Source organism: Staurois parvus, unplaced genomic scaffold, assembly GCF_062004578.1.
Source record: "Staurois parvus isolate SC_StPar_1 unplaced genomic scaffold, SC_StPar_1.0 ptg000056l, whole genome shotgun sequence".
NCBI classification, from domain to species: domain Eukaryota; kingdom Metazoa; phylum Chordata; class Amphibia; order Anura; family Ranidae; genus Staurois; species Staurois parvus.
In genome coordinates, this window is record NW_028317852.1 from 4,641,810 (window position 1) to 4,665,170 (window position 23,361).

Consider the following 23,361-nt stretch of genomic DNA (forward strand, 5'->3'; position numbering starts at 1 on the left):
TCCAGGTGGTCATGCCCCTGAACAAATTTGCTCTAATTCAGTGAGCAGGCTTCATGAAAAACCTTTCCCCGATAATCCTCCCTCCAACCTAAACAGGCTGCAAACCCCCCCAAAATATGCTGTGTATGTTTCAGTAACAGAATTCGCTGTGACACCCGATGGGTCCCTCCCAGCCAGACCTTTTTATTGGAGAGAGCTTCCTGATCTATCATACTTAACTACACTATTAGTAAAGTATATGTGAAGATATTTTTCCAGTGTCCGCTATCTGCTATTTCCCTGTATGACCATGCCTCTGCCTGCTGTCTGAATTGACTCTGGACTGTTTATTGACTATGCATCTACTTGCTGCCTAAACTATCAACCATGTTTCTGCCTTCCACCTGAACTGACCTCGGACTGTTAATGGATCATGTTTTGCCTGCCACCTGAACTGATCTTTTGCCCTGCCACTGTATTAGTGGGTTTCAAGATAACACGGGGAGTCTCATGTATGTGAGGGGCTCCCAAAAAAAGTTACACCCAAGCACATAGTTTACACCACAAAAACGAACGCACCCTGGATGCGTTCCAGATATGTTTTTGCTTACAGTTCACACCTCACTCCTGTTCCGTTGCGGGGTTTTTTATGTGCTTTGGTGTGTTCCAGTATAGTTCTGTACAGAAAAAAACATGCAGCATGTTTTTTTTTTTTTTTTTTGTTCTGTATCCGAAACTGACTGGATCTGACTGCACTGGTGTGCACCAGGGTCATTGGAATACATGGAACACACTGCATGCATTTTTGATGCAGAAAAAATGTACTGGACTGCATCTGTTGTGAACCTGAGGGGTTTATGTAATCTTCAGGCCTAAAATGATATTTTACACGTGTAAAGCGGACTCTCTTACAGGGTACTGTCTGGATTAAGGGGAATGGACCGGTCACCTAGGCATCTTCAGTTTGATATATCACAAGTGGGGAACCCCAGATATAGACATCCAGATTCAACAACAAACTACCTCTGTTTTTAGTCAGGACCGAGGAACCTCTGGCGCTGGCTTCGGATGCCTCGATAATTCCCTGGTCTCAGTTCAGGCTAATCTATGCCTTCCCTTCAGTGCAAATTTTGTCTCTCTTGCTGAAAAAGATAGAGCAAGAGAGGAAAACTGTGACTCTCATTGCACTAGTCTGGCTTAGAACAACCTGGCATACACATACCCAGATGTCTAGCAGACTATTCCTGGCCTCTTCCCAGCAGGCCAGGTCTGCTGTCTCAGGGCTCTTTTTTTTTTTTTTATCCTGCTTCTCAGTCTTTAGCATTAACTACATGGCAGTTAAAGCCCAATTCTTAAAAGATGCAGCTGTCCCTGAGTTTGTCTTATCTTGAAAGCAAGAAATGCCACTTCCAGGAAGGTCTACTATTGTACCTGGTAATCCATTTTTTCCTGATGTGAACACAGGTATCTAATCCCAATGTGCCTTCTATTATGGCCTTCCTACATTTAGGTCTTGACCAGAAGTTGACCTTAAGCATTATGAAAGAACAGATTTTTGCCTTGCCTATTCTTTTTCAAAGATCTCTGGCTGCTATTTCCCTTGTAGAAACTTTTCTTCAAGGCATATCTTGCATTAAACTCCATTGAAGTACCCGGTGCTTCCTTGAGTTCTTAACTTGGTTCTCTCTGCCCTGCAGAAAGCACCCTTTAAACCCATCAGGAATATTCCCCTAGATGACCTCTTGCAAAGTAGCTTTTTTTGGTTGCTATCACATGTCTCAGACTTGTCTGAATTGGTCGCTGTCTTGTACATAGCCATTCCTCATACTTCTCAAAGACAGGGCTTTTTATACATCCAAGAACAGCCTTTTCCTCCCAAGGTGATATCAATCTTCCATCTCAATGATGACATAGGCCTACCATCCTTTATACCATGCTTCAAAATCTCTTGTTGCCTGGAAATAGAGCCATTTAAGTTTATCTCAAAGCTACAGCTTCAATCAGATGGATTCCCTATCTGTTCTGTCCTCAGGACCTTGCAAGGGACTCCCTCCTTCCAAAGCCACCATCGTCAGATGGATAAGATATCTAATCGCTAGCGCTTATGCTCTGAAAAACAACTGCGCTTTTATGCACCCACTCCACCAGATCAGTGGGAGTTTCCTAGGCATTTAGACACCAAGCCACTGTAGCCCAGCTGTTTAAGGCTGCTGCCTGGTCCTCTGTTCATTCTTGTTCAAAGTTCCACCAGGTAGATGTCCAGTCTTCTGCAGAGGCAGATTTCAGATGGAGGGTTCTAGCAGTGTCATTCGTAAGTTTTGTCTTTTTGACTCTTGTTGGACCGTTTGGCACAATTCTGTTTGCCTAGTTGTTGCCCTCCCTTCTTATTCACTGCTTGGGTACATCCCAGGGTCTATGAATACTTTGCCTGTATCCTGTACTGTACGATTAAGAGTTTTTTTACTTGTATAATCCATATCTTGGAGAACAGTACAGCACCCTCCCTTCTATTTCTTAGGTACTCTGCATTGCTTGCTACAAAATTTAAGGAGTGTGGTAGAGTCAAAGGGACGGTGCCCAGTGGGTATGTCCTCGAAACCTTACCAGTGTCCGATCACCTGAAGATACGAGCCAATAACCCAGGGTCAATGAATACTTTGTGTTCTTTACTGGACTCTAAGATATGGAACCTCTGTCAGGTTTTTCATTGCTGTCTTTGTCCCTGTTGGGTAAACGTATCCTCTCTATTACCAGTGCAGAAAGTAAAGGAAAATTCAAAATATTGAGCTGTCACCTGAGCAGTAATAGAAATCCATTCATCACTTTGAAATGACAATTGTTTAAGAGTATATAGCCCCTCCCTTTCACTTCCTGTTCTGTATGCAGGACAACAAGTAAAGGAAAATCTGAGTCACAGAAGGCCAAAAATACATATGGGTTTCAGCAATTACCAACTCTGCTTTAAGTAGAAAAAAAAGAAGTACCTTGATATTCTGTAACCATTAACCCGTTATAAGTCAAAGTTGCACCAACACAAAGAACATGCCTTAAAAGAACTGAGAGCCCAGACAGAGACACCTCAGGAAGACATCTGAGCTGTGCATAATGTTTAGCCCCATAAAAGAGCAGCTCTTGGGCTATGCATGGACTTGCAGTTCATCACAACTGAAAAGCCAAATGTCATAATGTTGCTTTCCTGAGACCTGTCATGTAAATCACCCGATTCCAGCTCCCAAAAACGTATTCCCCATCTATGTGTACACAGTTCTTCTATTGCCTTAAACTCCATTAACATAACCATGGTAGTCAATAGGCTACTTAAGTGGCCTTCACAGATGGGTGCTGCACAGCCCTCATTCCTGATCCAGATGTCCCCTTGACCGGTGCTCTCCTCTACTTCCATGCTTTCTCTACATTTTGCTTTTCTAGAAAGCTATGCTGCTCAGGCCACCAGGGCTCACTCTAAAGGTATAAGCAGCAAAATCCACCTAGCTACTTGCTTCCAGCTGTGAGTATTTAGCCACTCCTAGCTGAAAGAGGCTGCATTTCAGTGCCCATCTCCCCAGCTGACTGGCTTTGTTTTCTTGTTTTCATGTTTTCTTATAGTATGAGTGACCTTCATATCTTTGATTATATTTATTCAATAGTAATATTTACTGGTTTACATATATATTATCTTTCCTTCAGTCTCCATAAACACATGTAAGCTTTGTTTATTTTATTCTTTTTTGCTTTTCTCCTTAAAACAGTAGTAGATAAATAGCTTTGCACAGCTTGCTGGGAGGAAAAATCCAATGTAGGAGTACAAAGGCATGGAAAATATGCTTTTCAAACAGTAACCACTTGTTCTCCGAGATATGATAAAGTTGAGGGTTTGGGTGTTTTAAGAGTTTATTTTAGTTTACTGTGAGACTCATCGTATACTTAAAGTACTATTAAAGACTGTATGACTGTCTAAACAAGTACTGAATCCATTTACTATTAATGCACAAGCCTCATAAAACAAAAACTACCTTTCCCTTCCCTGACTGAACCATATCCTCCTTTCCTTCATTTTTATCTCACATGCACACCCTTTCCAGACACTGCAGTTCACAGTGGAAGGGTTTCAGCGACAGGCAGTGCTGTCAATCCAGAAAGCAGTGAGCAGGACTAGCGTGGCCAGATGCTGATTGACAAGCTGCAGGCTTGTCAATTAGCAGTGAGAATGCTGATAGCCACGTTTCTGCAACATTTCTTTTTCATACCACTGTATTGCAAGCAGGTATAATCTACATGATAGATAAATGCCAAAGACCAGCTCTGAGGAGACTGTGGCTTTGAATCAGTAAAAACCGCACGTAGAGGTATGGCTTTATTGTGCAAAAAATCATGAGATGTATCCAAACAACACCCAGAGCAATGATAAACCCAGGTTGTCAAGATGGAATGCCTGCTCATCCCTTCCCGGCCTGGGGATGCAGGTGACTGGGCATTCCATCTTGACAGCCTGTCAAGACATACCTCTACGTGAGGATTTAACTGATTCAAAGCCACAGTCTCCTCAGCGCTGGTCTTTGCCATTTATCACTTCCTTCAGTGTGACACTAGCAGCAGTGGACAATGGCTCCCATATTTGGGCCTATGCGCTTGGACCTTTTGTTCCGATAATCTACATGATAGTGGCAGATCTGCTCTGAGTTCATGAGAAGTGTAGCATCATTGCCACATCATCACAGGAATCTGCATTAGGTGGACTTCACTTGCAGGCTCAACAGGTATGTGTGGGACTTTGTAGGGGGACTTAGAGAACACTACCGGTGCCGATGTACTTATAACTAAAGTCTAACTCTGGGCGAAGAAAAAACTGCAAGGGTTAAATGCTTGCAATGTCTAGGGTGTAAAGCAGGGGTGCTCAACCTGTGCCCCTCTGAGTTCTCTGATGTGGCCCTCGACCTCAGACCAGGGAAGCACGGGTTTGGTGTTCATTCTGAAAGTGCACCAGAACTCCTGAATGTAGCAGATACATAACCGCAAGATATAATATTAGTCTATGGCAAAGCGTAGCTAACGCTCAGAAAAGCCATAAGTGCACTGCACCTATGGTGCGGGTACACCGCAGCTCATCAGTGTGAAAGCAGCCTTATGGGGGTTTAGGACAGTAAGGGCTTGTTTACATTTGTGGCCTGGGGGGTGCTAAAACCCCATAGCCGAGACATGGTTTTACCACACACCCCCAAGTGTTGGTGTAGCTTCGAGGTCGTACAGTTGTGGCCAAAATTATTCAACCCCCACTGAAATTGAGTGTTTTGGCCAGTTTGACATTGCTTTTGATCATTCAGTCATCTTGCTTACATTTACATTAAAGAGGCACTTGTAGGTCAGACAAATATAACATAACAGTTATAATGAAATAACCACAAATGTCTTTTCTGTGCTCACAGCATTATCAGTTTTATTCAACCCCCAAGTGACATTCAATCTTAGTACTTAGTACAGCATCCTTTTACAGTTATAACAGCTTTTAAACGTGAAGCATAGCTTGACACAAGTGTCTTGCAGCGATCTACGGGTATCTTCGCCCATTCTTCATGGGCAAAGGCCTCCAGTTCAGTCACATTCTTAGGCTTGCGCACTGCAACTGCTTTCTTTAAGTCCCACCAGAGGTTCTCAATCGGATTTAAGTCTGGTGACTGCGATGGCCACTCCAAAATGTTCCAGCCTTTCCTCTGCAACCATGCTCTAGTGGACTTGGAGGTATGCTTGGGATCATTGTCCTGTTGAAAGGTCCAACGTCTCCCAAGCCTCAGGTGTGTGACGGACTGCATCACGTTTCCATCCAATATCTCCTGGTACTGAAGAGAATTCATGGTACCTTGCACACGCTGAAGCTTCCCTGTACCTGCAGAAGCAAAACAGCCCCAAAGCATGATTGACCCTCCACCATGCTTCACAGTAGGCAAGGTGTTCTTTTCATCATAGGCCTTGTTCTTCCTCCTCCAAACATAGCGTTGATCCATGGGCCCAAACAGTTCTAATTTTGTTTCATCAGTCCACAGAACACTATCCCACAACTTTTGTGGTTTGTCCACATGGCTTTTGGCATACTGCAGTCGACTCTTCTTATTCTTTGGAGACAGCAAGGGGGTACGCCTGGGAGTTCTGGCACGGAGGCCTTCATTACGCAGTGTGCGTCTTATTGTCTGGGCTGAAACTTCTGTACCCACATCTGACAAATCTTTTCTCAGTTCCTCAGCAGTCACACGGGGACTTCTCTCCACTCTACGCTTCAGGTAGCGCACAGCAGTCGAAGTCAGCATCTTCTTTCTGCCACGACCAGGTAGCGTTTCAACAGTGCCCTTTGCCTTGAATTTGCGAATGATGCTTCCTAAGGTGTCTCTTGGTATGTTTAACATCTTTGCAATCTTCTTATAGCCATTGCCCTTCCTGTGAAGAGAAATCACCTCTTCTCTTGTCTTCCTGGACCATTCTCTTGCCTTCACCATGTTTGTAACCACACCAGTAAATGTCTAGAAGGAGCTGAGTATCACAGTCATTTTAAAGCTGCCTAATTGGTGCTTATTATGCTTGATTGCTGCTCGGTGACATCCACAGGTGTTTTCAATACCTGATGGAAAGCACCTGTATGAACCTCTGTTCTTCAGAGTGGTAGTCTTTAAGGGGTTGAATAATTGTGGCAATGAAGAAACCACATAAGAACCATTTACTACTGTATTACATAAACAATTGATGTCATTTTAGTTGCATTTGGGTAGTTACAACGTCCTTGTAGGATTTGATTCTGAATACAATTCCAAATGTACACTATAGTCCCTAAACCCCTTTACAGCATTGGGGGTTGAATAATTTTGGCCACAACTGTATATGTGATTCACCCCATGCTCCAGGGGGCCCATGTGGCCTCCCTCTCACATTCTGTTTTATACTTGGGCAGGAGGGGTGAGAGGCAGCATACATAGGAACCAATCCTCTCCAGCTTCCTCCTGCAACTGCTAAAAGCCAGCTTGTCCTCATCCTGCAGGAGGAAAATGTTCATTATGCTATTAAAATTAAGAATTTCGAAATTCTGAACCATTTCATTTCATTGTGGTCCAATACCAGTTACCAAATCACTTAAGTGGCCCTCGCTCTTCAAAAGGTTGAGCACACTGGTGTAGAGAGGCTGCATTACCTACCTGACTTCAGTTCTCTTGACATCATCATGTACAATGTAATGCTATAAGCTACAGGTCAAGCAGATACATGGAATTTTGCTGGAGCTAGGAGAAGTAATTGGTACAGCCTCTTTTGCAACCCTCTAGCCTTAATGAAAATTTAATCCTTGCTTCTGGAATGTGATGGAGTTTCTTTCCAAAAATCCTGTTCAGTTTACAAGTAAAAAAAAAAGACATTCAGGAGGTGGCTTCACCAGTATTTGAATGCTTCTTTGCATCACCAGTACTTGAATGCTTGTTGGCATCACCTGCATAGTTCTCTGAAAAGCTAGATGCGGATCATTGTTCAGAGACCAACGCAGGTGTAAGGCATTACACGTTTTAAGTAAGCATCTCTCCTGTAGTAATGGTGTTGCATGTGTTTGTAATGAACATAACTGCACACAATGCAGGAGATACTCATCCCTTGCAAAACATACAGAAATCACATGAAAAACATACTGCAGTGCATAGGCAGCTGATTAAATTGCATGTTAAAGATGCAGGATACGAATGTTTAAGCACAGAAGTGTGCATGGACCCTAGCAATGAGTGGGTATCTCTAGCACTCTGGAAATATTTTCTGAAGGAAACAAGCTAGTCACTGATTGATTTTAATATTTGTCTGTTATATTCAGGAAAGCAATGGACACAGAATCTACATGACATGGTTAAATAATGAGTAAAGAAAACAGAATAAACATGCGAGTGAAGGTGTTTATTGCTGGCTGTGTAATTCTCCTTATTTGTCAGGGAGAAATGGCAGAGAGAGAAGGATCCAAAGTTACAGAAGGAGTTCAGAAAGATTCCCATAAAAAGGCATAATTCTGCAGAACAGGGACATAGATTAATTACTTGGAACAGCATTGCAACTTGGCACAGAAACCAATGTGTCCTCCCAGCAATCCTCAAAAAACGGATATATACATTTGTGTTTGCCCACTTGCAAAGAAATAAAGGGTTTAGAAGTTTTATCATAGGTGTATTTTAAATGATAGTTATAAATTGCATGTCAGTGAGTAAAATAGGTATTTGATCCCCTACCAACCAACAATAATTCTGCCTCCCACAGACTGGCTATGGGCTCATGTGGTACACAGATTAGTCCTGTCAGTTTTAAGAAGGTGCGCCTAACAACTCGTTATGTTTACAAAAGACACCTGTCCACAGAATCTTTCCTCCATTCAAACCTCACCACCATGGGCAATAACCAAATAGCTTGCAAGGTTCATCAAGGACACGATTGTAGACCTGCACAAGGCTGGAATGCGCTACAAGACCATCAGAAGAAGCTTGGTGAGATAGACATTTGTATCTTTGTGGGGTTTTTTTTTTCAGAATTTCAGGTTGATATTCTCTCTATAATTTAAAATACACCTATGATTGTCACACTGTATTATTTTGGTCCACTTTTCTTTACAGATCTTCCCTAAATCCTTAAGGTTTCTTGGCTGTCTCTTGGCAACTCGAAGTTTCAGCTCCCTCCATACATTTTCTATAGGATTAAGGTCTGGAGACTAGCTAGGTAACTCCATGACCTTAATGGTGCTTCTTCATCAGCCACTCCTTTCTTGCCTTGGTAGTATGTTTTGGGTAATTGTCTTGCTGGAAAACCCATCCATGACCCATCTTCAGTGTTCTGGTTGAGGGACGAAGGTTCTCATCCAAGATTTTACAATACATGGCCCCGTCCATTGGCCCCTCAATGTTGCAAAGTCGACTTGTACCTTTTATTAGAGAAATGGCTGCACAGCATAATGCTTCCACCGCTGTGGTTGACTGTAGGTATGGTGTTCTTTGGGTCCTAGTCAGCATTTTTCTTCCTCCAAACATGTCGAGTGAACACCAGAGAGCTCAATTTTGGTCTCATCTAACCACAGCACTTTCTCCCAGTCCTTCTCTGAATCATTTAGATGTTCATTAGCAAACTTCAGACGGGCCTATACATGTAATAGAAAAAATATATATATAATGGCGCCTATGGAAAAGGAAAAAAATATATCTATATATATATATCTATAAATCACTTATTATAATATACCAGCTGCAAAAAATCACCATAAATCAATAAGGTGTAGTAAATAACACAAAAAAAATTTTGCGCTAGTAAATATAAAATTATCTCCATAAATCAAATATATAAATGGTGCAAAAAAATATACATATATATATATATATGAAAAAATGTCCACACTTTAAAAAATATAACACAAAAAACGTGCACCAAAAAATATATATAAAGTGACAATACCACCACCAAAATTAAACTCACCAGAGCTAAAAAAATATTTTTAAACCATGTATTGCTCTGGGAACAGTAGTATTAATAATAATGATAAGTCATTCATAGATGTATCTTCAAGGAATAGTATTCTGCAGAGCCCAGATCCACATAGACCAATTTCAGATGGAGCAATTTACTTTCAAATCAATTATCATCAAGGAAATCCACTTCTCAAGAAAGCCACCTTCAAACGTATCCAAAGAGGGAAATGCCAGACACTCGGAAGAAACAGAAGAGCTTCATGGTGCAGTATTATTAAAACAACATCTTTATTTAGTACTCATTGTACTTAACTCAAAGGGTGTCCCAGCCGACACCAGCATCAACAGCAATCACAGCAAAACAGACCCAGCTACTCGGCACATGCGCAGTAGCTCATTGGAAACGTAATGACGTCACATCGATCAAGCTCCGCCCTACGCGTTTCGTCATCGACGTCCTCACGGAGCGAAGACGTCGATGACGAAACGCGTGTAGTTCTGGGTTGATCTCTCACTTTTCTCATGATCATCCTTACCCCATGAGGTTAAATCTTGCATGGAGCTCCAGACCGAGGGCGATTTGATGGTTATTTTGTATTTCTTCCATTTGCGAATAATCGCTCCAACAGTTGTGTCCTCACCAGGCTTCTTGCTGATCGTCTTGTAGCCCATTCCAGCCTTGTGCAGGTATACAATCTTGTCCCTGATGTCCTTTGACTGCTCTTTGGTGTTGCCCAATGGAATGGGCATTTGAATGGAAGAAAGAGATTCTGTGGACAGGTGTCTTTTATACACATAACTAGGGGTCATTAGGAGTACCTTCTTAAATTAACACGACTAATCTGTGTACAACATGAGCACATAGCCAGTCTGTGGGAGCAAGAGTGGTTGGTAGTAAATTAAATACTTATTTTACTCACTGAACTGCAACTCAATTTATAACATTTGTATTGTGTCTTTTCTGGATTTTTGGTTGATATTCTGTCTCTATCATTTAAAGTACACCTTTGATAAACATTTTAGACCCTTCATTTCTTTGTAAGTGGGCAAACTTACAAAATCTGCAGGAGATCAAATAATTTTTCCCACTATAAGTATTGCTGGGGGACATCCCATGGTGAAGACTTAGAGTATGTCCATTACTGATTAAGAAATAGTTTTTACTTACCCAGGGGTGTGGACATTTTTAAAAAAATTACTTGTCCAAAGACCAAAGGTGCCCCAATCTACTTGTCCCTCATGACAATCTACTTGTCCTGATAAAAAAGACCCTGCTTGTCTCCCCTGTACTACACTGGATGTAATGCAGTGTATATCGCACTGCATTACATTCTTTCCCGGCCTCTATTGCTGGCAAATCTGTCAATGGGGATACCTGCCTGCACCTACTGAACTGGTCCTGGGCCCGCGGATGGGCAAGCGGAGCCTGGGAGACAGTGGACAGGGGGCATCATAGTGGGCTGTGTGAAAGCAATCAGGCAGCAGTGCTGCCGCCCAAATGCTTGCACCTGACAGATGAGCCCTACTGCTTGCTTGTAGCAGGGCTAAAGATAAAAAAAAAAAAAAAAAAACTACCTGCACGGTGCCCAGAGCTACAAGTTGCAGGCATCGTGTGATATGAATTGAACATCCCTATTACCTTTTTATTTAACTGTAAAATCCTTAACTTAATTGTACAGGACTGCTATTCATAAACCATGGGATATATGCTGCTACCTTTGGGTGATTGGCAGAAACTTTTGCTATGGCCCCTCCTAGAGTGCACCTATATAACTCCATGATGTTCCTGTTTTTTTTGCTGGTTTCTTTAGGTTATTGATGACTTCTCCTTCAGAGAAATAACTTATTTTTTTAATCTATTGAAGTTTTTTTTCATCTGATTCTTCATCATCTGACTGCTCATTGCCTTGCGCTTGCAGTGTCCTGATCAGTTACCCTCAGTGTGTACCTCGGGGGTCATACCCCAACTTCACTGTGAGATGGCCCGCCTGTAATTTTTACTTATGATTCTGTGTTCACCCTGACACAAAGTGCAATCTGTAACGTTGGCTGCAAGGTGCTACACATCCAGATCCAGGTTATGTCCACTGTGATTGGTGAAGCCTGGACCTTTTATAGGCCCAGCATCATAATTGGTGTACTGCGTACTAGTCTTTGCCTAACAACATCTGCCTCTCAATGGCCAAAACCGTGCCCTAGGAGACTTGCTTTATCTAAAAAGACTTCTCCCATACACACATAGGATGATTGTGCACTTTGAGGACTGGCTCAGCCCAGAAAAATCCTCAGTTGGGAGCATCTGTTGATAATTTCATTAATCTGGAGTGTCCCGGACCTCTGAATTCAATCTCTCATTTTAAAGGGTTAGAGAATAGAACTGGGTACTGAATTAAGTCCAAGTGTCATGTTGGTGCTATGACTCAGATCCTTCACATCATGGCCCTCTGTGCTCATCACAGTTCCTCCCCCACCCCCCTTTTACATAACAAACCGCCCCATCACGTTCCACCCCCCCCCCACCCCCCACCAATCACTGACTACTCCATCACAGACCCCCCCTCCAAATCACAGACATCATCCCCCCCCCCCCCATAACAGTTTGCCCCATCACGGTCCTCGTTGCATATTACAGAGTCCTGTCCCATTCTGGATCCAGACCAGAGTCCGCCATTTAGTGATGCCTGCAATAGAAGTTCTTTTCTTGCCCACTTATCGCTTTTTTACTTTCCAGTCTGCCAGAATCGGACCTAAAAAAGGGCTTTGATGACTGTCTTGCGCCAGCTTAAGGCCCAAGGAGTGGTTCTACCATTTCTACAGAAGAACAATTTCAGTGCTTCTTTTCACAGCCCTAAAGCCAAATGGGAGGCATTAGCCCAGTACTGGACAGATTTTTTTTTTTTTCCAAAATTCTGAGTGGAATGTACGAGATCTGTCATTGCTTCCTCAGACAACGGAAACTTCTCACTGGAACATTCAGAAGTTTAGAAATCCTTCTGTAACAATGCCTTCAATAAGGTTGCGAAGGTTGTGAGAAAGCACTTTGCTTTTACCTATCATGAGATGTTTCTTGTGTGACACCTTGGTAATGAGACACCTTTTTGTAGGCCATCAGTTGAGACTGACCCAGTTGATATTAATTTGCACTGACAAGGGGCAGGATTGCTTTTCAATTAGTGATAGATTTCAACAAAATGTGATTATTTTAAATGGGAGTATACCCACTGTATAACCTATAATCTATAAATACCAGTCTTGTACTGTACTCCAAGATATTGAATATACTAGTAAGTCAAAATTCTTATTTTCTTGGAGTACAGTACAGGACACCCTCGTCTCTGACATGGCATTTTTTTCTGATTGCTAAACAAAATAAGCATTCCTGCAAGTGGGAGGGGTTGTATGGGGCTGTCCTAACAATTTTGTTTGCCAGTGTCCTTGCTATATTTTTCTCTATTCTTGAAGCATATTCAGGTAGTCCATGGTTCAGTATACTTTTTTACTGTGGATATGTTACTCATAAAGGATCTGGTTTGTGTTTTATTTTTCCCTCCTCATTTGTCTGCATTTGTTATGTGTAAATTAGACATAAAAGCCATACCTATTTTTTGTTTTTATTTTATGTGCAGAATCTCTCTAACAAGAACACAATAAAAACCTGAAAGGTTATAACCCTCTCTGCATCATTCAAATGTAAAAAAAAATGATTGAATGTCCATGGTAAATTTAATTAAAGCTTTTTTTTTTTACAGTTTCCCTTAGAATTTGACAAACAGAATACCATCATGCGCGAGTACAAGCTCGTGGTTCTTGGTTCTGGAGGTGTTGGGAAGTCTGCTCTGGTAAGCTGTTTTGGGTCCCTATTGTATACAATTGCATACTTTCAAAACAAATTCAGGTGTCCTCACAATTCTTAACACCATTTGTTAAAGCTGATCTCGAGTATTTTTTTCCCCACAGCAACAAATGTATAGTCTCTGTGAGTGAAGCTAAGCCACACTGCCAGTTTGTGTGTACCTTCCCTCCTTTAGCTGTGTACAGAAGGTTTCTGTGTCTGTGATGTCACTCCTCCCAGCTGCCTTTCAAATTTATCTGGCTTCTTTGCCCGTCTTAAAACTACACGTCCCATGATCCTTTGAATCTCTGTAGTTTCAGGGCATGCTATGGGAGTCACTTGTACCAGATCCGGGAGTTGATGTAGGTGGCCTTTCTGGACATTCATATGGGTGGCGAAAGGGGCGTAATGGTTGTCACCGCTTTCAGTCCATTCCTCTCTACAGTGAATAGTGTGCTGCTCAGCCGGTAAGACGCAAACCATATCTAGGGCAAGAAATTACATAAATAAAAGGCACACAAATGAGATTGATCACATGACTTGTTTTTTTTATTATTTTGGTCTGATTTTGGTCCCTTCATTATATTTATTGGTGAAGCCACAAATTATTTTAAGTGTGGTTTTGTGATATGTGCCTCTATAGAGTGCTGGTTAGTGCTCCCCCTTATATTGATATCAGACCCTAAAGATGAATCTGTTTCTGGTATGAATATTAAAGGGGAACCCCACACTTTTTTACATTTATGCCAGACTTGCTCTTTATATACTGTAAATATCACAGGGCTTAAAATTTCAAGTCTAGACCTACTAGCCAGGCACAAACCTTACTCTCCACCAATTGCCCCACCCAACCTTGCCCAGGTCCGCCGCCAGCCCTGCCCCCAACCACGCCCCCTTAAAGCTTATGAAATTACATTTTTCTTTAGAATAAAGAGTCCAAAATATAAAAAACTGTAATTATAACATAGCGTTATGTCAATTTTAAACATAACAGCAATAGCTTAATAGCAATAGGGTGCAATCAAAATATCAAGTTTTACAGCTTTAAACCCGTAGTGAACATTTTGTATTTTTTTTTGTTTATCTCCTGCATCTTTAAAAAGAGACTTTAGTAACTAAAGTCTCTTTTAAAAGATGTAAGTTTAGTTTACAGAAGTATAGCATAAGAAAAAGTGCTTATTTTGATGCCAAAAAGCGTGGAATAATAGTTACTGTAAACATGTATTTTTTTATCTCCAGCAGAAACCTTAGAGAAGTGTGGCATAAAGAAAAAAGTGCCTCTTTCAATGGCCAAAAACATTGCATAAAATAAATAACAATAGTAAACATTTTGCATCTTATTAAAAGAGAGCTTAGAGAAGTAGTGCATTAAGAAAAAACAAAGTGCTTATTTAGATGCCAAAAAACATGGCATAACAATAGTAAACATTTTACCAAAGATGTGCTAATAGAGCAGCCATGGTTTGTGTTGTACAGCAGGACCAAGACTTGTGTAATACCCTTTTTCTGATGCAAAATACCACTTCAATGGCTGTGTGTGGATTGCATTCTATTCAATTAAGAAAAAAAACACCAAAAAATAATTTTTTTTGGATGCCAAAAAGCAGTAGAAAGCCAGTTTCACATCAAGATTTGCAATGGTTTTCGTTGTACAGCAGGACCAAGACTTGTGTAATACGGGCCTCTCCTCATGTCCCCCGCGGCGGGAGAGAGTGTACCTCTCCTCTAGTCCCCCGTGGCGGTGGAGAGGGTGTCTCCTCTCAGCGGAGGAGAGTGGACCTCTCCTGCACCTGTCCCCTCAGCGGCGCTGCCAGTGTAATGGTGGTGCTGAAGAAACCGGAAGTTGGAAACCGGAGCTCGGCTTCACAATGAGGCTTGGAGCACAGGTGCAGCCGCTCCATCATCTGTGCTCGCCGCTTGCCACACAAGAATTTCTCCTCGCATTTGGCGAGCGGCTTTTTAAAGCCCTGAAATAGCAGACCCTATTGATGGATGAGGGTCTGGTATGGATTTTACCCCCTTCCTGCCCGGGCCAATTTTCATCTTTCAGTGCTCTCACAATTCGAATGACAATTACTCAATCATGCTACGTTGTACCCAAACAAAATTGTATCATTTATTAACACAAATAGAGCCTTTTTTGGTGATATTTATTCACCACTGGGTTTTGTATTTTTGAGACCTAAGCAAAAAATACTGCAAATTTTGAAAAATAAAGACTTTTTTTTAGTTTTTTTGAAGTTGTAATTTTTTCCACAATTCTTTGGAAATTTTTTTTTTTTTTTTTTTTTTTTTTTTTTTTGGCATATTAACAAGTTATTTCTCACAGCTGGCATAATCATACTTGCATTTGCACCCCAAAACACATTCTGCTACTCCGGAGTATGGCGATACCACGTGAGAGACTTTTCCACAGCCTGGCCATATACAGAGACCCAACATCCAAGTAGCTACTTCAGGCATTCTAGGAGCATAAATTACACATCTAATTTTTTGAGTACCTATCACAGTTTTGAAGGCCCTGGAGCACTAGGATGGTGGAAACACCCACAAAATGACCACATTTTGTAAAGTAAACACTTCAGTGTATAGTTATTGAGGTCTGATGAGTCTTTTGAACATGTCATTTATTTTTTCCACTAGTTTTTGAAAATGTGGTTTTAGTAGAGCAGTTGTCAGCAGAGGACAGCATTGGACCGACCAGGAATCAGGCAACAGCCACAAGAATAGTCAAGTCAGCAGGCAGGAATGTGGTGGATTAACAGGCCAGGGTCAGAACAGGCAGCAGACAAGAACATGGTCCATAAAATGTCTTGGGTCAGTACAGGCAGCAAGACTAGATATGGTCAACACAGCCAATATTGGTCCAGGCAGGAACATGGTCCATAAAAAGTCCTGGGTCAGTGCAGGCAGAGATATGGTCAGGCAGAGAGTATTGGCCTAGGCAGCAGGAAGGAACTTCAGGCTTAGGGCCTCGGTTTGGTAAGACTGGGGCACAGGGGTAGAGGCTTCGTCCCACCCAATCGCTTTGAATTCTCCAGACTAGCACTCTGATCTGGGCATTACAAAACCTGGAGACAATCAAAACCTGTTGTTCTCTACTCGGAACTCTACTCTGAAGCCCCTCTCTTGTGAGACGTCTGTTTTATCTTGAATCCCACTACTACAGTAGCAGGGCAAAACGTCACTCCACGCGGCAGGCAAAATACATAGTCATTTAACAGGCTGAGGACGATGCAGGTGGAAGGTAGAAATGTGTATGATCAACAATCCAGATGACCGGCAGAGACCGTGTCTAAACAGGCCAGGGTCAGTTCAGGTGGGAGGCAGAAATGTGGTTTATAAACAATCCAGATGGAAAGTAGAGGCATTGTCAATAAACAGGCCAGGGTCAGTTAAGGTGGAAGGCAGCGACATGGTCAATCAAGGCAGCAGACAAAAGATCAGCACAGTTAATAAAAATGGGGAAATGACAGGCTGTAGAAATAAGGAGAACTAATACTTTAGTGACGTGCGATAACATCAGAAGCATAGGCTCGGTTGGGAGGGACATTGGGGACAATGAAAACTGGTGTCTCTCCTAGCTCCCTCTCTGTTGCATACCCTACATTTTTTTGGACTACATTTTCCTGGTTCTAATAGTGAAATATTCTCTGGGTAAAGGCATTCATGAAGGCTTCATCAGGGGGTTGTGACGCAGTATTAGTGAACGGATCTATTTTCATATATAAGACGCACCGGATTATAAGGCGCATAAAGCGAAACAAAATAGTCGGATAAGTCAGACTTTATTCAAATCATTAACAATAACTGTCAATATTACACAATAGATCCAGTCAGACCACAATATTACACAATATTAAAGCGAAACAAAATAGCCGGATAGGTCAGATATTACACAAAAGAGTATGCTCACTTTTTCAATCATTCATATTCTATGAATCCATCAAATTCCTCGTCTTCGGTGTTGGAATTTAACAGTTGGGCGATAGCGGCATCAAGCAAGCCTGGATCCCTCTCGTCATCATCCGATTCAGTCTCATTGCTGTTGCTTGGCTGTTCATTGATGATTCCGGCCTTCGTGAAAGCTCGGACGACAGTTGAAACCGATACCTTAGCCCAGGCATCGACGATCCATTGGCAGATAGTGGCATAACTAGCCCGGCGTTGCCTGCCTGTGTTGGTAAATGTGTGCTCACCTTCTGTCATCCATTGCTCCCATGCGGCTCGCAATTTAGCCTTGAACGCCCTGTTGACACCAATATCTAGTGGTTGGAGTTCTTTGGTCAATCCTCCAGGAATGATGGCAAGCTCCGAATTGGTTTTCTTCACTTGGCTTTTGACAGTGTCAGTGAGATGAGCGCACATAGAGTCGTAGATCAATAAGGCCGGAGACTTGTGGAAGAAGCCATCTGGTCTCCTGACGTAAACTTCTCTCAGCCACTCGCTCATTTTCTCCTCGTCCATCCAGCCTTTTGGATTGACCTTGACGATGATCCCAAGAGGAAACGTTTCTTTTGGCAAAGTCTTCCTCTTAAAAATGACCATGGGTGGTAGTTTCTGGCCATTAGCCTGGCAACCGAGAACTACAGTGAAGGATGATTTCTCATTCCCTGTGGTGTGTAAAGATACAGTAGACGTCCCTGTTTTTTCTACAGTACGGTTCGCGGGGATGTCAAAGGTGAGAGGGATCTCGTCCATGTTTGTGATGTGGTCTGACTGGATCTTCTTTTCGATGATCTTGTCCTTGCAGTAAGTGCGGAAGATGGCCATCCTTTCTTCATAATCCTTTGGCAGTTGCCAAGTGCGAAGTGGTAGTTCTTGTGCGGATGGAGAGATGACGCCTTTTCATAAAACGGAAGCACCAAGAAGGACCTCCTTGAAATTCGTTGATCTTCATATCTCGTGCCATCGCTGTTGCCTTAAGTCGAATGGAGACTGTAGAGACGCTTCTACCTGCTGTTCTCTGTTCAGTAATCCACTGCTCAATTTTGTCCTCTAATTGTGGCCATCTTGCCTTGTTCCCTCGGAAACTCTTCTTCGTCTTCTTTACTTGACGCAGGTCATCTTCTTGTTTCCTCCACTTCCGTACCATTGATTCATTAATGTTGAATTTTTTCGCTGCTGCTCTATTCCCATGTTGTACTGCTTGGCTGATGGCCTTGAGTTTGAAATCCGCGTCGTAAGCATGTCTCTTAACAGGTGCCATTTTGGGGTCCTTAATTACCGGATTTGGAAGCACAGTACATATCAGGAAATGTAGTTTTCGGTAAGTGAAAAAGCTTTGATTTGTTGTTGATTGCTTGGCTCTGATTGGTTTATCATCGCCAGGATAAGCTCGAATAAGCAAGGGGAGTGGCTTCGTCGCTTACCAAAGTCATAATAAAACATTTTGACAAATTCTTCAGCACAGTGTGAACATACACTGTTCATACATAAGGCGCATTGGAATATAAGGCGCATTGCCGATTTTTGTACAAATATAGGGATTTTATGTGCGCCTTATAGTCTGAAAAATACGGTATACTCCTAAAGGAAGGATCTCCCAATTTTACCAGCAAAAGTACATGTCTAGCAGGTTCCAGGGAAAGTGAACCGAAAGCGTGTATAGCCTAATTGCAGGCATCAAAGGAGGTGAGCGCACATCTTCACTATTTGAAGGATTCACAAAAGTCACAAATTGAAGAACAACAAGCACCAAGTCACTATATTTAAACAATTGTTTATTCAATGGGACTATTATTTTGATGATATTTGGATTCATACTAATCACTACTAATTATTTATGAGCATTTGGTTATTTTTATTTATGGGGGATCATTTAAATGCGTTTTAGTTGAGGGTTATTAGTTGGTTTATTATTTTTATTATATTAAATGAGGGTATTATGAATATAAATGAAATTGAGGGTATTAGTAAGTACATCATGTCACTAATAGATGATTTATGAGCACTTGGTAAAATATTTTTTTAGAGGAATATTTCATGTGGAATTATTTTGATATTTATTTGGAGGAGATTGATTAGTTGAAACTATCTATTTAAATATTTTTTGGTATTTATACACTTTTATTAGTTATTTGTATCATAATTTGAATTAATTTAATGGTAATAATTTAATTATTATTTATTGAGAAGTATTTAGGGGTGCAACATATATTTGTAGATATTTCCAACACAGTTGTAGTTATGTGTTTCATGTTTGCGATCCTCTAGTAATTATCACACCTGTGGCTCGCAAGTCACTCTGATTCATCTATACCAGTAAAAATACGTACTCGCCAAATGCGGATCTTTAAATACGCATGTAATTAGTATGACCAGAGCTCCCTCTCTCAGGATGGGATGGATGAGTTGGGCCGTTTTAACGGACTCTCCTCCCTCTGGGTGGTATGCAGCTACAGAGACGTCTCCCTTGGTGTGTGCGAATAGAATCCAGCCAGAGGCCTCCTTAATGGATGGGTGGATACTTGTCAGCCAGTATTGGAACAGCTCCCTCCTCTGGAATGGTGCCACATGAGATTCTGCTCCTATATCATCTAGGATGGGCTCTTTGGTCTGTTCAGCCACCTTTTAACCACAGAGGGTAACATCATGAAGCAGCAATAGTCCTGATAGCAGCAGCTCCTCCTGCTCCGTGCTGAGTGTCTGTGGGAGAGAAGTCCCGGCGTCAGTACTTGTCTACACTCCCACACCTGTTCAAACAAATCTGCAGTGATAACATCTTCTATAAACTTGAGGAAGGTGGTGGGTCTTTCCTTTTGACTTTTGATTGGTGATGTATGCATTAACTAGTTGCCGACCGCAGATAGCCGAATGGCGGCTAAACTGCGGCCGGCCAGTTCTGAGTGGACGTCATATGACGTCCTCCCAGAACGCGCTCTCCTGCGCGCCCCAGGGGGCGCGCACCCGGCGATCTCCGTGATCGCTGTGTCCTACGGACACAGCTGATCACGTGATGTGGTAAAAGGCCGATCCCAGCGGCCTTTTACCACGTGATCAGCGGTGTCCAATGACACGCTGATCACAGGGAAATGCAAGTGCCGGTTCTCGGCTGCACTTTCCTCACGCTGTCAGATCGTGAGGAAAGTACTGCCGAGAACCGGCAGTTGTCAGAGCGGGGATCGGCACCGATCATCAGGGTACTGATGATCAGTGCCCTGATGATCGGTGCCCAGCAATGCCACCCGCAAGTTCCGCCCACCTGTGCCCAGCAGTGCGCCCACTAGCTCCGCCCACCTGTGCCCAGCAGATCACCCACCTGTGCCCAGCAGTGCACCCACCTGTGCCACTCTGCAGTGTCACACACCTGTGCCCAGAAGTACAACCTACCTGTGCCCAGCAGTGCCACCCACCTGTGCCCACCCACCTGTGCCCACCAGTGCCACCCACCTGTGGCCACCCACCAGTGCTGCCCACCAGTGCCACCCACCAGTGCAGCCCAGCAGTGCTGCCAGTCAGTGCCACCAGTCAGTGCCCAGGGGTTGTGCCAGTCAGTGCCGCCAGTCAGTGCCCAGCAGTGATTCCAGTCAGTGCCGTCTATCAGTACCCATCATCAGTGTCACCTATCAGTGCCGCCTATCAGTGCTGCATATTAGTGCCGCCTATCCGTGACACCTCATTAGTGCTGCCTATCCGTGCCACCTCATTAGTACTGCCTATCAGTGCCCTTTAGTGCTGCCTATCAGTGCCGCCTATCAGTGCCCATCAGTGCTGCCTCATCAACGCACATCAGTGAAGGAGAAAAAATACCTATTTGAAAAATTTTATAATAGAAACAAAGAAACTTTTTTTTTTTCCAAATTTTTTGCACTTTTTTAATTTATAGCGCAAAAAGTAAAGCGCCCAGTGGCGATTAAATACCACCAAAAGAAAGCTCTATTTGTGAGAAAAAAATGATCAAAATTTCATATGGGTACAATGTTGCATGACCGCGCAATTGTCAATCAAAGTGCGGCAGCGCTGAAAGCTGAAAATTGGCCTGGTAAATAAGGGGGTGTAAGTGCCTGGTAGGCAAGTGGTTAAAAATGGCCATATGGAAAAAGTATACTGCAACTTTTTTTTATACAAGTAGAGGAACATTCTTTGTTGATAAATAGAGCTGTAGCATTTGGTCTTTTAAATCCACCCCCCCCCCCATGGGGGGCTTGTCCAAGATGGCGACCGGAGCGGCTGCATAATCAGGAGCTCTGTCGCCTCACCAGCTAATTCGCTGCCATCCTGGTGAGCACCAGAGGTCCCGCCGTCCCTGCCTGCACGCAGAGGAGAGAAGCCGAGTTGATTTGGCCCCTCTCCATGATGACGGACCTTTGCGGCCTAGTCTGGCGCCGTGCTGTGTTGTGAGTGCAGCCTACTGTTGGGGAGGGCTATTGGTGGCCATCGGGTCCCCCATCCGGGCTCCGGGGACTGTGCCCTGCAGTTGTGGGTCCGGAGGTCCTTCCTTGAAACAAAACGCTGCCACTACTGGGCCTGAAGGCCTGCTGTGGCCAGCAGCCACCTAGGGGAGAGGAATCTGGGCTCCCTATACCCCCTCTGGTGGGCTCTGGAAGCCAGCACCCCAGAGGGTCCGCATAATAACGGCCCTTGTGCCCTATCTGACCCCAAAATGGGCTGGGGCCTGCATCTGGGCCTCTGGCCTTTAGTGAGAGCACCTGACCACAGTTTATATCTACTCCTCCCTCCCTCACTCTGATAATCATTTTTACAATATACAGATTGTTTTGAGGCGTCTGATTGCACCTATGTAGCCATAACCTTATATCTGCATCAGGCTTTATTGGTCCCCTGGAGTTATTCACATCCTTGGCTATATAATTTTCAGTTGATCACCCCCAGGAGACTTCCTGCATGCCGTCCACCAAGAAGAAAAGGGGGTAAATGCTCAAAAATCCCTTACAACATATTTACTGAAGACACAGGAAATTTGCAGCATGTCTCAAGATAATACAGACCAAGCATCCCCATCCTGTCTTGCGCAGGATACCATAGCTCATCCATCTGCACAAGACAGTGAGTATGCACAGCAGCTTACAAAGGCAAAATTGGAATCTTGTTTGGTGACTATGTACACTAAGTTGGCTGCTAAATTCCAATCAGAACTCCACAAGAGCACAAACGTCCTCTCTCAGGAAATAGCTGCACTGGGCTCCAGAACCAATCGTTTAGAAACAAAACATGATGAGGTCAGCTTAGTTTATGGCGAGCTCTCCAGAGACCATGATCATCTACAAACGGCATTTACAAAGTTTCAGGCGTAGGTTGTGGATCTTGATAATCGCAAACACAAGAATAATCTGTGCATTCGGGGAGTTCCGGAGACGGTGACTGATCTTCCACAAGCCACAACTAAATTGTTCAAGTTCTCCTTCTGGACCACGACCCTAGATCCTTTGCATGTGACCGTATCCATAGAGCTCTACGTCCAAAACCTCCTAATGATAAACCGCCTCGGGACATTGTTCTGTGTATGAAAGATTTCCCGACCAAAGACATACTCAGGGCTGCGATCTCTTCTGAAGGTTCAACTCTGCAAATCTTTCCGGATGTCTCACCGGCTACATTGGAGAAGTGCAGAAAAATGTAGGAAATCACATTTGTCTTTTTTTCAGCTCACATCCGCTGCAAATAGGGCTTTCCCTTTAAGTTGATCCACACAATCGCAGCACATACACAGCCATATCTCTTCTCGAGGGACAAGAAATCCTGGCTAAATTAGGCCTGGCGGACGCTCCTTCACCTCAACGTCCACCTCCTACCCCTCGAGTATCTCCTATCTGGAACACTCCATCTCCACGAAGGGAAAGAAGGCGAGTCAGACAAGGACCGGGATGAAAGGGTTTTGCTCATTTGCATATAGTTAATATTTTGATAAGATATTGAGACATGCTGCAGACTCCTCATATTCATATATGTCTGTTAATTTTGATTTATCCCTTAGCTATTTGGACGTGCAACAATTTTGCATGGGTCTTTGGACCCTTAATTTACAAAGCCCGTATGCTGATTTTATGGAACTCCTTAACACCTGACCCCACCTTGTTACCGAGCATGGCTCGAGATGTCACTGCCCAGATGTGGAGTGGCTGCTCTGCT

The 23,361-nt window shown here is 43.1% G+C and overlaps 1 protein-coding gene across 1 annotated transcript in view; it reads left to right on the forward strand.

Annotated features, from left to right (window-relative positions):
• Nucleotides 1-23,361, forward strand: part of RAP1A (RAP1A, member of RAS oncogene family) — a 93,334-nt gene that overhangs the window by 39,532 nt on the left and 30,441 nt on the right. The window contains exon 3 of the mRNA XM_089668309.1: nucleotides 13,187-13,276. Coding sequence (XP_089524435.1) covers nucleotides 13,220-13,276 — 57 coding nt within the window. The 5' untranslated portion in view covers nucleotides 13,187-13,219. The remainder of the gene's footprint in view (nucleotides 1-13,186; nucleotides 13,277-23,361) is intronic.